Here is a 14,730-nt window from a genome sequence, read left to right as displayed (position 1 = left end):
AATTCAGATTATAGTAACTGTTACTATCTTTCATACAGTTTTTCTAAAGTTTAACTATTGACAGAATGTACAGGGCTTAATGACATGTCAGCACAGTACTGACTATATGATACTGGATAAAAGGTAAGTTCTAAAAATGGATACAGAAATGCAGTGAAAAAAATTGGAAGAAAAATGAAATAAATGCAAATTTACTGTAGAGCAAGAGCAAAGGTAATATGTTAATACTTGGCAAAAATTGTACACTAACCTATAATGCTAAGCACCAAGCAAGGCAGCTGCTAGTACCATTTTTACAAGTCTTTGGTATGACTTGTCTGGGAATCTGCAATATCTCGCATATGAGGCAGACACTATAACTACTTAGGCTACTGGAGCAGTGACATATTAGTTAAAGAGTAAAAAAAACATTCCTGTATTTATAAGCAGGTGACCAATAGGGCCGATTTATAAGCAGGTGACCCTTTAGGGCCAATTTGGATCTATAACATTCATACTGATACAATGGAACAGTTTCTAAAGGGACGTGATCTAGTGCTACATGCACGGACATCAATGACCCAGCATCTTTCAGATGATTTAGAGGAGAAAATAAAATTCAATGAATTCATGAAGGACAGAATAGAAGATGGCTTCACTGACAATATGATCATTAACATGGATGAAAGTCCGGTGTACTTTGATCTCATTCGTGGAGGAACTGTTGATAAGAAGGGAGTTAAAAGTGTGAGAATTCATAGGACTGGTGCAAATAAAAAAAATCTAATTTTAGTCTGCAGTTTCCACAGCAGATGTGTTGCCCCAATGATAATTTTTCAAGGCATGAGGGAGCTAAAACATTGTCATACAACAAAAGAATCGATCGAATGTGTACAGGAAAAGGGTTGGGTTGAGGTGATGCTGCAGTGGATTAAAGAGTTTCATCTCCAGTACATGGTTTAATATTTTTTATATAAATTTGAGTGCATTTTCTGACGTGCAATTTTCAAATGATTTATAAGGTGTCCCACAACTTACAACTCAAGAAAAAAATGTCACAAAACATACAGTGCTCAATAAAATTACATAAAAAATTAATTCCTGATGTCGGGACTCCGAGGGGTCTAAAGCACACATCGTTATGGATCATTTGCCATCTCACCTCTGTCTGCATGGTTCGAGTCTCGGGGTTTGGCCAATGTGGGCATGTAAGAAAGCTTGCCAGTAGCTTCTCATGGGTTGGCGGTTCTTTCTGGGGTTATCCCAGGTTTTTCCTCCATCATTTATACTGGCTGCCATGTATGGCTTATCTTGTGCTGAAAAATGTGTTAAACCCTACAACAACAACAATAATTTTTGGTGTCTCAAGAAATAAGATGTCCGAAAATATACATTGAATATGGTAATTTTTCATTATTATTATTATTATTATTACTATTATATTTGTATTGCTTGTATTTGCCATGTAAGATCACTTTGTGTCAATAACAACCATTGGATGTGAAAACTGAAGATATGAATTTAGGGCTGGGGTGCATAAACTTTTTTACTTTATTGACTTGTCAGTCAAGTGAATGATATTTTTATATTTTATTTCTTTCCAAATATGTGAACCTTTCTGACCTTGGTGATGGATTTTATTTTTCACTAATTTCTGTATAAGGCAGGTTGATATTGCATCAAATCTGTGCATAAAACCGTTGAAAGGAATAATTTAAAAAATGATATACACACAGGGTTCTTGCCAAAACATTTATTGCCAAAAAATACACATTTTATACACATTTCTGCTTAGTAAATATAAAAAACAAAGTGCTCTGCATATCAGTTTCATCAAGCAATGCACGTGAGATCTGTATACATAACAATACACTTGCATCCAAATAGCTAACTAATATATCCAGAGGTGGCACAAACAAGTAGATGGAATTGTGGACAGAATCTGGTGGCTGTTTTCAAGTCTCAATTGGATCATAGCTTTGTGTTGTTAAGCAAGGCACTTAATTGTTCCATTCAACTATTAAAGAGTACAAGTGTCAGGTGTTATGGACTCATGTCCCACCCAAAAATAGATGGTTTGATTTTGGTTGGTCATTTTAATGGCACATTTAGCACATGAATGGTTATATAATGCAAAGGAAATGAGTGCTAAGTGCCAATCTCATGGTCACATAAAGACAGATGACCAAGGCTGGCCAGCGTGTGTATCAAACCACAATACTTGATGCTCTACCAGCTAGCTTACCATGACTCCCTATAAAATGAGAGAGAGTAATACTCTTGAACTTTTTATGCAGTAAATTAAAGCTGAAGTTCAAAATCCCAAAATAAGAAATGAAACCAGGAACAAATACATGTCACTAAAATTATTCAGAGACAGACTAAAGTAATGACACTTGCTTATGTTATATAATTCTATCTTCCAATTCATTTTAACCAGCTGTCTAGGTTAGGTGACATTTTTGGATCAAGTTCCTTCCTAAAAACAAGTTTTGAGAATACATGACTTGAATTCTCAGTTACTTCACACAAAGAAATGTAAATGTGTTCCTAATTTTAGTAGGGTTTAATGCCATTTTTCAGCATAAGATAGGTTATACATGGCAGCCAGTATAAATGGTGGAGAAAGAACCAGAGAAAACCCCAGAAAGAACCAATGACCCACAAGCTACTGTATGCTTTCTCACATATCCACACTGGCTGAACCCACGACTTGAACCCATGCAAATAGGTGAGCTAGCAATGATCCGTAACAGTGATTGCTTTAGACCACTCGGCCACTTGGGGACCCTCTAATTTTAGTAATGGTAGCCTTATTTAATGGCAGACTAGCATTATCAATGGCAAGAACATATACTATCAAATTTATTAAATTTTATTAAGCAGCTTTTTAGAATAATTTATTGTAACCTTTTCTATTTTCAGGAACAGCAGCCATAAATGATAGCAGATTGGCATAATTTACACAAATATTAAAGCCCTTAATGCCAGGATATTCAAATTTAGCTGAATGGTTTTCGAGAATTTAAAAACTTCTGTTGGTAGTGATTTTAGCCATATCTGATGGTTAACTTAAGATGCATCATTTGTTTTAAAAAAGACTCCCTCATGTCTGAATGTTTTCTTTTTAAAATTATGCTGAGAAGTTTCCACCTTTCTTAAATTTTTAATAATGGTGGCCGTATACTGCATTTCTACAAAAACTGAAAGCCCTCTATGCCAGGATGCTTTATATCAAATCTGGTTAATTATGTTGAGCAGATCTGTTTTTGAGAAGTAATTTAAAGGTTTTTCTATCTTTATTAAAAGTCAATCAGCATCATCTGTTGCCATCCATGCCAGAATGTTTTCTGCCAAATTGGGTCAAATTCTGATGAATTTTGGAAGTCAGCATCTTTCTATATTTAGTAAAATAGACATCTAATAGTGTATTGGCATCATTGAACAAATTGTGTTAACTATGTTTGTGAGAAGTAGTTTACATTTTTTAAAAATCTTTTGTAATGGCATAATTATTTTATGAGTGAATGACTTAGCTACCCGGAATGCACATCACAAAATCCGGTCTAAATTGCATAAGCAGTGTTTGAGAAGGCATTGTAAATAGCATCTGTGATGGATGAAGGACCATTTGATGAGCTCACTTTGACTTATAGCCCCAGTGAGTTAATGAAAACTATGGAACTTTCTCACAGAGATCATCTTTCTTTTTCCACCATGTTGGATGTATTTAGTGATTTTCCATATACTTGATCATTTCCATTAAAACATACCTGGGACCCTGGGAAGGCACTTTTAAAGTCACCCAAAGATGCAATTTAGAATTTTCTTATCATTTTAATATGAACTCTGTGAAATAAAAGTTACCCTGGCATATATGTTTAAAAAACTGCCTTTTCTGGGTACTATGTATTTTTAAATGGAGAAGCCCTAATCGACTGGAATAATGACCAGAAGGGTGGAAGTTTGATTCCCATCAATGTATCAACAAGAGGCTGCACCACTATATGGATGAATTATGTAAGTGTATTAAATCAATTATCCACAGTAACTAAATAAAATATGGAGATTGGTTTAGTGTTGTGGCTTTAATGCCATTATCAGTACATGACAAGTTATACATGGCAGTCAATATATTTGGTGAAGGAAAAACCAGGGTAAGAATCTCTGACTCGTGGAAAGCTACTAGCAAGCTTTAACACATATTCACATTAGTCATGCTAAGACATGGATCAAGGTGTGATGCAAGACCTGTAAAGGCAAACACTTGAGAACATTTGGTAACCTGGGTTCCCAAATGTGAATTCTTGCTAATACAAGATTAAACTTCATCACAAATCTGGCTGAATAACAATTTTAAAATGTTGATACCATGTGCTCACCTGCTAGTACAAGGACAAATATACAACTTTATTTTTATTTCTGTCCCCTACCAATTTTGAATTTAATTAATTCTTAACTTGAAGATCCATGACATAATTGTTTGACACCATAGTGTATTGTCATGGAGAAGATACATAATATTTTAATGTAATGAATTTCTGTAAAGAAAAAGAAAATTAGCCCTCTGACATGGATGGGGTAAACAACTCTTGCTAAAATGACCTTTAAGAGAAAGTCTGTACTGCACCTAAATTCCGTATGCAGTATGTAGACTCGTTATGAAATGCAGACTTCCTGTCAGTGACAGTACTAACATGTCAAGGTTTTATTGCCAGCTGTTTGGCATGAATGCATGGTTGCTACTGGCAACAGAAAGTCATGATGCTTTTTTATAGTTTAAAAGAAAACAGCATTATATTTGTCAAACCACTCCTGTGCATTTTCCATTACTAAGCTAGTGAAAACTGGTAGAAAATAATGCTATACATTTCAAAGGATAAAATGTTAATACATGAGTATGCATTAAAATGTAACAAAACAAAGTGAAAAATATTCACAAAAATACTTGTTGTTTCACCTTATCTGACAAGCAATATGCATGAACATCATGCAAGCACTGGCTACATGTGTCTTTAGAATCACATGATTTAACATGAAAGAATCTCTTGTATAAAAAGAAAAACATTTGCTTACTTAAAACCTGCACTCAACAGCGAATAGCATGAACCCAGAGCTATCATCACATATTGTACTGGAAGATGAAGGGTCTGCATAGCTTGAAGGAAATCATACAGCTGGTGTAGTTCTGACTTTTGTTTGGTGTTTGTTACACATCAACACTATGAGGGCTATATTATGTTGTGGCAAGCAAAGTGCTTTGCACAATTTCACACTATGGTAGATGACCCTGGCTGATGGTGGAAAACAAACCCATTCCCTTCTGATCACAAGTCCATGACTTAACCAATGAGCATCTGCAGCTTGACTAGAATCAGTGTAGACCTTGATCTGTTGGTACATTATGTGACAAATGAGCTGGGTTTATATTTTCATTTGGGTATACTTTATACACAAGCAAATAACTTTAAACACAACACTTTACATTGTATTAAAAATGTCAATATGCTTTACAAAGGAATTAAAAGTAAACTTTGGACATTTGCTACATTTATTTATTTGCATCAGAATGTAATATTTCAGAAGAAGAAAAAGATATTGGATGCAAATTGTCAGGAACTTCCAGGGTATTAATTTATAAAGTTTTAAGCTTTATTTAAACTATATTGAACATTTTGAAAATAATACATGTTGTAAATGGTGCGGATTTATTTTCATACTTGAAATTTCTGGAATCTAAATTAGTAAAAGCAACAAATTTAAGATCTAATTAACTACCAGGAAATACAAGAGAACCTCTCAGGACCCCCTCTCTCACCAGTCAGACATATCTAATCTAATTAACAAAAAAAAAAAACATAAAAAATTCTCAAAAAACATGAAAACTTATGTATACAAAAATAAGCAATTCAGTGTTCTTATAGCTTCAATTGTAAACCAAAAAAACCCCCAATAAAAAAACAAACAAGTGACCCCTTTTGGTGAGCCCATCATTGTTTTTTAGCTAAGGATAAAACTTAAACAGTGAGGTAAATCTAAAACTTAACATTACTGTTAATCTAGAATGTGACCGCTCCTGTGGTTAGAGCGTCCACCTCAGATGCGGGAGGTCGTGGGTTTTCGATCCCCGGCTGAGTCATACCAAAGACTTACAAAACTGGTACTAACAGCTGCCTCGCTTGGTACTCAGTATTAAGAGGTTAGTGTTATGACTGGTCGGCTTGGTGTCAGGCTAATGTGACTGTGTGGGACATCATGCTACATGTCGGCGGCATGATGCCCCAGTGCTAGACATTGCTATAAACTACCACACTGCAGACATCGTAGCAATATGACTGAAACATTGTTAAAGCTACGTTAAAAATCCAAATCACACACACACAATCTAGAATGTGTATGGACAATGATCTTTGGACATGCACATGGATAACAAAGTAATTGCTGTCAAACTTTCACCATGGTCATCTCAACAAAAATTGCTTCAAAGCTCCACTGAAAAAATTGCTCACCAAACGAAAATCTACCTATAATGTCATGTCACTGTGACCCATTTTCCCGTCAATGATCAAAATAATGAAAAGAACAATGTAGAAATATTCCTATGATGCTTTCTTAAAGTATTTCTTCATGTACAGCATGTATCCAATTTAAAATAGCATAAACGGATCTGCTGATGTGCCATCAAATTGGGATCTGTGCTGTTCACTTGCTTAACAGATCCTAATCTGCCACATTGTTATGTGATGTTAGATACCAGTGAACTGGCCACAAGTAATGGTTTTATGCGATGTTAGATCTGTGTAGTTGAGATTACCTTAGCTTTGCAAATTCCTATTTATACTGTTATCCCTAAAATCACTCTGAAAATGTAGAATGCACTATTACTATATAACTTTATTCCAGATAGTGGTCATCTGCCCACAAGTGCCGTATACCAGTGATATGACTACAAGAGACCAATAAACTGACCACAAGTACCAGATCACTAGGATCTGACAACTCTGTTGAAAATGTCTGTACATTTGGTCTTAGATATAAAGTCCCCACCATCATACATCATTATCATAACCTCAACTAGGGTTTATGCTCTTTGCAACTGGATTCATGTTACTGTTAACACATTAACCTCTAGCGACGAGTTAACATGGCAGGAGGTAGTTGCCTACTGCTGAGCTCTGTAGCATCATGGTCATGCACGATACACTAAAGTGGGTGGTATTATAGAAAGGTAGACAGATGTAGCTCTACAATGATACCAAATAATCTGGAATTTCTAGTTGCACTACAAAATATAGAGGGAAAAATCTCAATTTTTTTAACCGATTTTTTTCTCTCCAAATTAGCTCGTGGTTGAGATCCGATCTTGTGTCCGGATTTTAGATTTTTTGGTCTAAGACAAACCGGTATGAACTGCAAACAGACTGGAATAAAGAGTGGTCTCTATACAAAAATAACGAGTCCATTTGGCAAAAAATAAATCCAAGTTTTACCCTTCTGCTCATGCGTGAGCCAAACAGCCAATGAAAAACGATGTTTCTAACACAACTAGGCAGTATGTTATTCAAAGATACCTGGGATTTGGTATTTTCAGATGCATTTAGAAATAGCTTTCAAAATGTGTTTCCTACTAGAATTTCAGGCGAAAACGACAAAAACCTCCAGGGGTTAATGTGTTAAACCCTTTTTCAAAGTACAGTCAAGGGAACACAGTGTTTTCTGTATTAAGACAAGGATCACTCTGATCATACTGCAGAGATATGCTGGGATGTCCTAACTATATCAAAATTAAACTTGTTTCTAATGTTGCTTTAAAATTTAAAAGAATATCATTTGTTTCCAAATGGCCAATCAGTAACGGCTGTTACCTTATTTGATGTGGATACACAATGACCTATTGAATATATCTATCCTAACCTTAAATGACATAAACTTGACTCCTTCAGGCTAAAGCACAATCCTGGTTATTAGAACATATTTCTGCCTATTGGTAACCAATCAGCACACACCTAGGCTTATATACTGAGATTTATCATACATACCAAAACAATGTGATACCCTTCAGCCCATCCTTGTTTATTCAAAATAGCATAGCGTGTCTGACCAATCTTAAGTTTCTCAAATCTGAGCAGTTTTAACTATATAAAATATATGAATTCATCAAAGCTTTATCATTTCATGTGTTGTTGTCTTTTTAAATTCTCTTTGTCAGCATCCAAGTTCTCACTTATAACATGGTCATATTTTTAAATGAGAAAGTTTTGTCCACAGAAAATTTGTGCCTTGACTCGTGCAATTTGTCATTTGTTTGCCATATGGATTAGTACTGTTTGTATAAATATACAATCACTTTGCGAAGTGATTCTTACATGGGGGTGGCAACATTTGTTGGTCTTGAAGAATTCTCGATTAGATACACCAAAGAATCTTTCATTTGTAACAGATCCAAGTAACTCAGCTCCATTTATTTATGATGTGATGAATATTTTATATGTCTATGTTACACATATCACATACAATGATCATGCCATGACAATCATGGTTTCCACAATCCATCCAAATTCTTTGTATAGTTGACAGAACATGCTGAGCATATTCTAATTACATGCAGTCTATGTCACTGATCACTGGGCTATTGCTTACATTACCTTAAAAGTTGACGGATGCTTTATAGAAATAAAGAGATGCTGCCTGGAATTTATCTGAAGGGGAAGCTTCCCCCTTGTTGTCAAAAAGGAGGTTGTTGTATAAAAAAAAGATGGAGAAAACAGCCATAGTTCAATATTTACCACTTCAGTATCTCTCTTTCATGTCAAGCTGAAAAATCCGCTGTGTATACAGTTGCTTACCTGAAAAACAACGGATGTTGCAACAAGGGCTACTTCAAATGATTATACTTGCATCTTCAAAAAGTACTTTAAAGGTGAAAGGTTGAATAAAAGTTGCATACTGTTTAAAACACATTTTCATATGCACGACTTTAAATTATTTTGTGGGAATTCCCCCACAGCACAGCTCTCCAAGTGCATGAATGTGTCCAAATGTTGTGAACAATGGGCTTGCCCTGGCAGCATCTCAGGAATATGATAAAACTTGTAATGTGCACAAAAATGCATTTTCATCAATTTCAATATGACATTTCATGCACATCAGAGATATAGTCATCCCTTTTATTATGAATTTTGTATGCATAATATTTACATACTAACATAACAGCATGTTTGTTAGATCTCATACACTCCACTTGCAGTGATACCAGTTACTTCTCATTAACACAGTCTCTGCCACTTTAAATTTAAAAGAAAAACCAATTAGAAAAACACAAAAAAGATTCAAGAAAGACAACTAGATACATAGAACTTGACATATACTTGTATATATATATCTCTTCTGCTATGTAATATGATAATTAGAGATGCTGATATGATATGATATATATATATGCTTGTCATTATGCTGAATTCAAAGAAAATTATATTTTGTTAGTTAATGGAATATATCATCTGAATAGCTTTGTATAGTCTCTATATCTTGGTACAGGGTCAAATATAATATCATACTCATATTCTTATAAATCAAAACAATTTTGTAACCAATTTAAAAAATGAGAAAGTGAGGCTATACATAAAAATATATGGCCCAGTCAGAGCAAGTATAGCATCTCAAATGGACAGATGCAAGGCATATGTGTACGAAAAAGACTGGTTGGTTGTTAGCACATGAAGAACTGGTGAACGTCCAATAAGATTTTTTTTTCAACAGGAGGTGCATCAAAAGATTTTCAAGTGATGTCCAAGTGGCACTATTTTCATTTATGACCAACTAGATGTCACAAAAAGTCTTTTGGCGAAAGCCCTTTGTTGATAACGACCTTCTGTGCAGGAGAAGCAGCAATACAGTTTTCAGGCTGGTTGCCATATACACCACGTTATAAATCAGATCAGCACCATTTTCATTTAGGGCCAACTTGACAGCACAAGAAATCTTTAAGTGAAAAACCATCCAGCGATATGACTAACCAATGAGGAGAAATAACAAACATTTTCAACATGGGCAGAGTGACAGCCTTGTTAAATGTCTGAGCAGCATCATTTATTAGGAAGTCTTTTGGTGAAAAACTCATGTCTGTATGACTTTCCATTCAGGAGTAATGGTAACAAAAGTTCAAGATGGCTGCCACACTGGGCATCAGATCAAAACCATTTTCAATATGGCAACTATGGTGGTCATACTGGAAGTCTGAGTAGCAACATTTTCACTTAAGACCAACACCATAAAAATGCTACTAGTGAAAACCCAGTTCAACACGACTTTCTGTTTAGGAGTAGCAATAACAAGATTTTCAAGATGACTGCCCTGGCAACCATACTGGGCTTCAGATCAGCAACATTTTCAATTAAGACTAACTAGACATCATAAAAAGTCTTTAAGTGAAATGCCCATGCTAATATGATTATTTATCTATTCAGAAGAAGCACTGATAGAAAGACTGTCAAGATGGCAATATTGGATAACCAATTGTCACCATTTTTATTTAAGAACAACTAAAATAAGGGATGAAAGTGTGTCATATTTCATGGCAATCCTCCAAGTAGTTTAGGAGGAGTAGCAATAATTTATACTAATGAATGGATGGATTGACTGACAGATTATGGGCTACAGACCATCCTATAAGCGCTTCTGGTCCATGACCTAAACAGTGAAACACATTTAACCTCTTATAGCAAGACAATGATGGATTCAAACAAATATGGCTATATATGGAAAATGTCTATTAAACTGGTAATGCACTAGTGAACCAAGGAAATTTAATTCTGTATTTAATTGAACAAGTCAATATTTTATCACACTAATGACAGTCTTAATAATTTAAGAAGCTGCAATATTTGTTTCAGTTGTTGCCTTTTTTGATTAATTGGTTAACTTTCTAAAACTATAACATTATTTTCAGTAAATCATTCATACATTTTAATGACATTCCTTCCAGTAAAACATTCATGAATTTTAATAACCTCATTTTGAGTACGTCATTCATACATTTTAATCATATAACAGTATACCATTCATACATTTTAATCATATAACAGTATACCATTCATATGTTTTAAGGACATCATTATACTGTTTATAAACTATAGGTTTTTGGAACAAGAATTTTTGTCTGATCCAAGTAATATTGAGGACAGACAAACAAATTGCTGATAATAAAAGCAAATTTAAGACAAAAATTTGAAACAAAAATAAAATTAAACATTTTAATGGAATATTTGGACTGAATTTTGCAGGAGATTTTATAACTACCATGTGAAAAGATTACATAAGAAAAGTATGGTCATTATTTTATGCCTATGCACAACATATTGAAATGACTGAGATTTTCAACAAAATAAGGTATATATCAAGCATAAGAATCAAATAAATGCATTGGCACTGGCATTAAATAATCATTATATCTTATTTTTTTTTGTAATGCTTCTTTATAAAATCCTGCAAGCACATGTATGCATATACATTTAGTCTGACATTTTCAAAAAAGTAACTCAAAGTCTGAAACATTGCAGTTATACAGATCTAACTTTTTATATATGAATTAAAACTTGTTCACATGGATTTATAAGAATTCAAAATAAATGAAAGCCAAGCACTGTAAGCAAAATGTGAACAAAAAATTGGACACGGAAATGCTGTAAACACTGGACATAATGAAGCCCAAAGGACCCCCAAATAATATATTAATTTTGTTATGAACAAAACATTATGTAAAACACAGTTATGTTCTTCAGAATATCTGACATTTTTTTATATAAATGGAGTTAAGTGTATTATTATACTCACTTTGCATAATGCATATCTAGCTGCAAATAGTGAAAGACCAACTCTGTTGCCTGCAGATTCGTGTTTATACTTTGTGTTCATCTTATGACTTCATAAAAACAGTATAGAACAAAATTCTGTTGTTCAAACTGCATTGACAGATCTGGATATATGCTATGTTACCACCATGCAATTTCAAACAAAAGAGCAAAGAACCAAATCTGCTGTGGATACTGCAATGACATATCTAGGTCTACATGACATACTGCATTTTCAAATCCGAGTCTACATTGATGACTTCATGCTAACAACCAGATCTGTTGTGACTTGTTGTATTGACCTATGCTGTGTTTACCTGATGACTTCATGCCAATATTGCAGAACCAAAATTTGTTATTGCATACTGCACTGGCAAATTTGCATATACCCCATTTTTGCATGATGGCTTAATACAAACCATAAAGAATCAAGTCTGTTGTCACATACTGCACTGCCAGATATAGGTCGATGATGACAGATCTGGGCCTGTGTTCTTCACAGTTTGGTGTATATAATACACAATATGAAATTTTATGGAAATAGTTTCAGTAATTAATAATCTGTCTTTTTCATTCTTCAGCATAGAGGGCCTCAAGAAAGAAGTTTACCCTCTTCAAATTAAATAACTATTCTTCTGTTTTTTTTCTTCATATTATTCTAGTGGAACCTTTGGTTATTACATTTTGTTGTGGAAAATAAAAAACAAATTCTATACTGTATAAACAATGCTTCAGGTATTTGTCATTGGTACATATGAATATAGACTACTGCATTATTATTATATTTATTATTATTATTATTATTGGTCAACTTTGTGAAAAACCAATGGTAATCTTCATACAATCTGATACAGTATATTTGCAAGACCTGACCAATGATCAATATTTTAATGGGAGGTAACTCCTACACATTAATTGCTCACCAGATGACAAACTGCCACATCTGCACAAGCTGTTCAACCCTTGTGTCAGCCTAATTTTGAATTTTAAGTTCTGTTATTTTAGAGGGCAATTCATATTTTATGAAAATATCAAGAATGTTACTATCAAAGCAATACATTTGCAAGCTCAATCATTAAAGTTTTCACAGTATTACTTTTGGAAAATTCTAAAAAACAAGGTTTAAGTGAGAGAAAAAAGCCTTTCTGCCAGTTTCCTGCAAATTTGAAATTGTGAAACCAGTGGTTTTATACGACTGGTGAGGGAAGGTAACCCACTGTGAGAATTATGGGATGTGAATGTTGGATATGATGCCTCTGTTACAATTTTTGAAAAAAAGGAAATAATATATTACTGAACGAAAACTCATAACCCAGTCTACTGTAAATATGCTTGTAATCCAGTCTACTTTAAATGACCTCCTACTAAGAATATTACCATATCAGATCATCAACAGCATTTATACACACAACATGTTAATTTATGTGATCTGGTGATGTTTTAATTAAAAAATTTAAATCCTATTAACATTCCTATGCCTGAATTAAGGCAATACATTTCATAAGCAGGAGTTTAATATTTATCCTTTAAAATTCGAAAATATTAACACAGGAGAATTTCAATCTTAATTTAACTGAAAGGACAAAAATAAACAACGTTTTTACCTACAAAAAAACAGGATAAAGCCTATATTCACACACAGATACAAACACATTACACTCTGGTGCAGATGTGCAGACAAACATATAACCTGGACTACTGACATGGAATGTGAATGTTTAACTAATTATTATTGTAATAACATCCTTAATAAACAATCAATCACAGTCAAGTAGACTAAAGCTGTTTTTAAGAAAAGATTTGAATTTCCCCAAAGCTTAATGCCAGCATTAAGCTAATGCAACATATGTTTGGTAAGCTGACTTTGAACTGAAGCTCTGACTTTTCATCATCCTTACTTCCTGTCCTGTGCTAATTCCACTTCTGCTTGATAAAGCTGACCCTCATTCCGATAATTTTGTGCAATAATCTGCCCATCTGCTGACTGGACAGTGTAATTACTTTCGATTCCCATGTAATTTTCTTGATCAGGTTCTGATTCAAAACTCTCTGAAGTTACATCTTTCATGAGAAGTTTTTCCTTCATAGATCTGCGAGCACGGTAAGAGGTAGCGAAAGCATTGCCATTGGTATGGGAATTCAATGACAATGTCTCTGGACTGAATCTTGTGCCAAATAGGTGTATTCTGAAATGGATAAAGAATCTTTTCGTTTCAAAATAGTTGTTTGGAAGCTGGTGTATGTCTCATCCATCCATAAAATGATTTATCTCTATACCCTGTCCCTTTTAAATGACTTGACAAAATGTTAGTGCAAATATATACAACAGTAGCTTAACCTTGACACTGACAATGCTGTCACCACCAGAAAAGTAGGGCTGGCATGATTGCTCTACAAATTCATCCATCAATAGGGCCCAACTGCAAACAACATAGACCCTTGTTTATTTTTGTATAATGCATCAGCATATCTGGGTCTATCTTGCTTATTCCACTCATTACTCCAAAGAAAATACATAGACACAGATCTGCTGGTGCATTATGTGACGGTAGATGTGAGTCTATGCAGACTGCAGGTGGACCCAACTTACAACTGAGCACATATGGTAATTGATTAATCAATCAATGCAGTGTTAAAATTGATTTTTCCACAGAAAAGTCTGCATAGACAATCTATATTTTAGAAGACATGTTGCCATCAGGAAAATAACTCTTTCTCATTTATATCAGAACAATAGAGAACTTTTAAAAAAAGCATTAGGATCGTGAAGTGACAGACATAACCAATAACTGCATATGCTTTCAACTAAAAACAGCAAAGTATTCTGGATTCCATTCAGTTCTTACCTGGTGCTAAACTTCTGCCACAAAGTCTCTTTAACAGATGATGGGTCATAGTATAT

At 34.2% G+C, this 14,730-nt stretch overlaps 1 protein-coding gene across 1 annotated transcript in view; it reads right to left on the bottom strand.

Moving 5' to 3' along the window:
• Nucleotides 1-1,717: 1,717 nt before the first annotated feature.
• LOC149799776 (glycerophosphodiester phosphodiesterase 2-like) overlaps nt 1,718-14,730 on the bottom strand; it is a 96,923-nt gene continuing 83,910 nt past the window's right edge. The window contains exon 14 of the mRNA XM_089959164.1: nt 1,718-14,014. Coding sequence (XP_089815290.1) covers nt 13,723-14,014 — 292 coding nt within the window. The 3' untranslated portion in view covers nt 1,718-13,722. The remainder of the gene's footprint in view (nt 14,015-14,730) is intronic.

Source organism: Sinohyriopsis cumingii, chromosome 5 (genome assembly GCF_028554795.1).
Source record: "Sinohyriopsis cumingii isolate HCF-2022 chromosome 5, ASM2855479v2, whole genome shotgun sequence".
Taxonomy (NCBI): domain Eukaryota; kingdom Metazoa; phylum Mollusca; class Bivalvia; order Unionida; family Unionidae; genus Sinohyriopsis; species Sinohyriopsis cumingii.
This window is presented reverse-complemented; position numbering and strand designations above follow the sequence as displayed.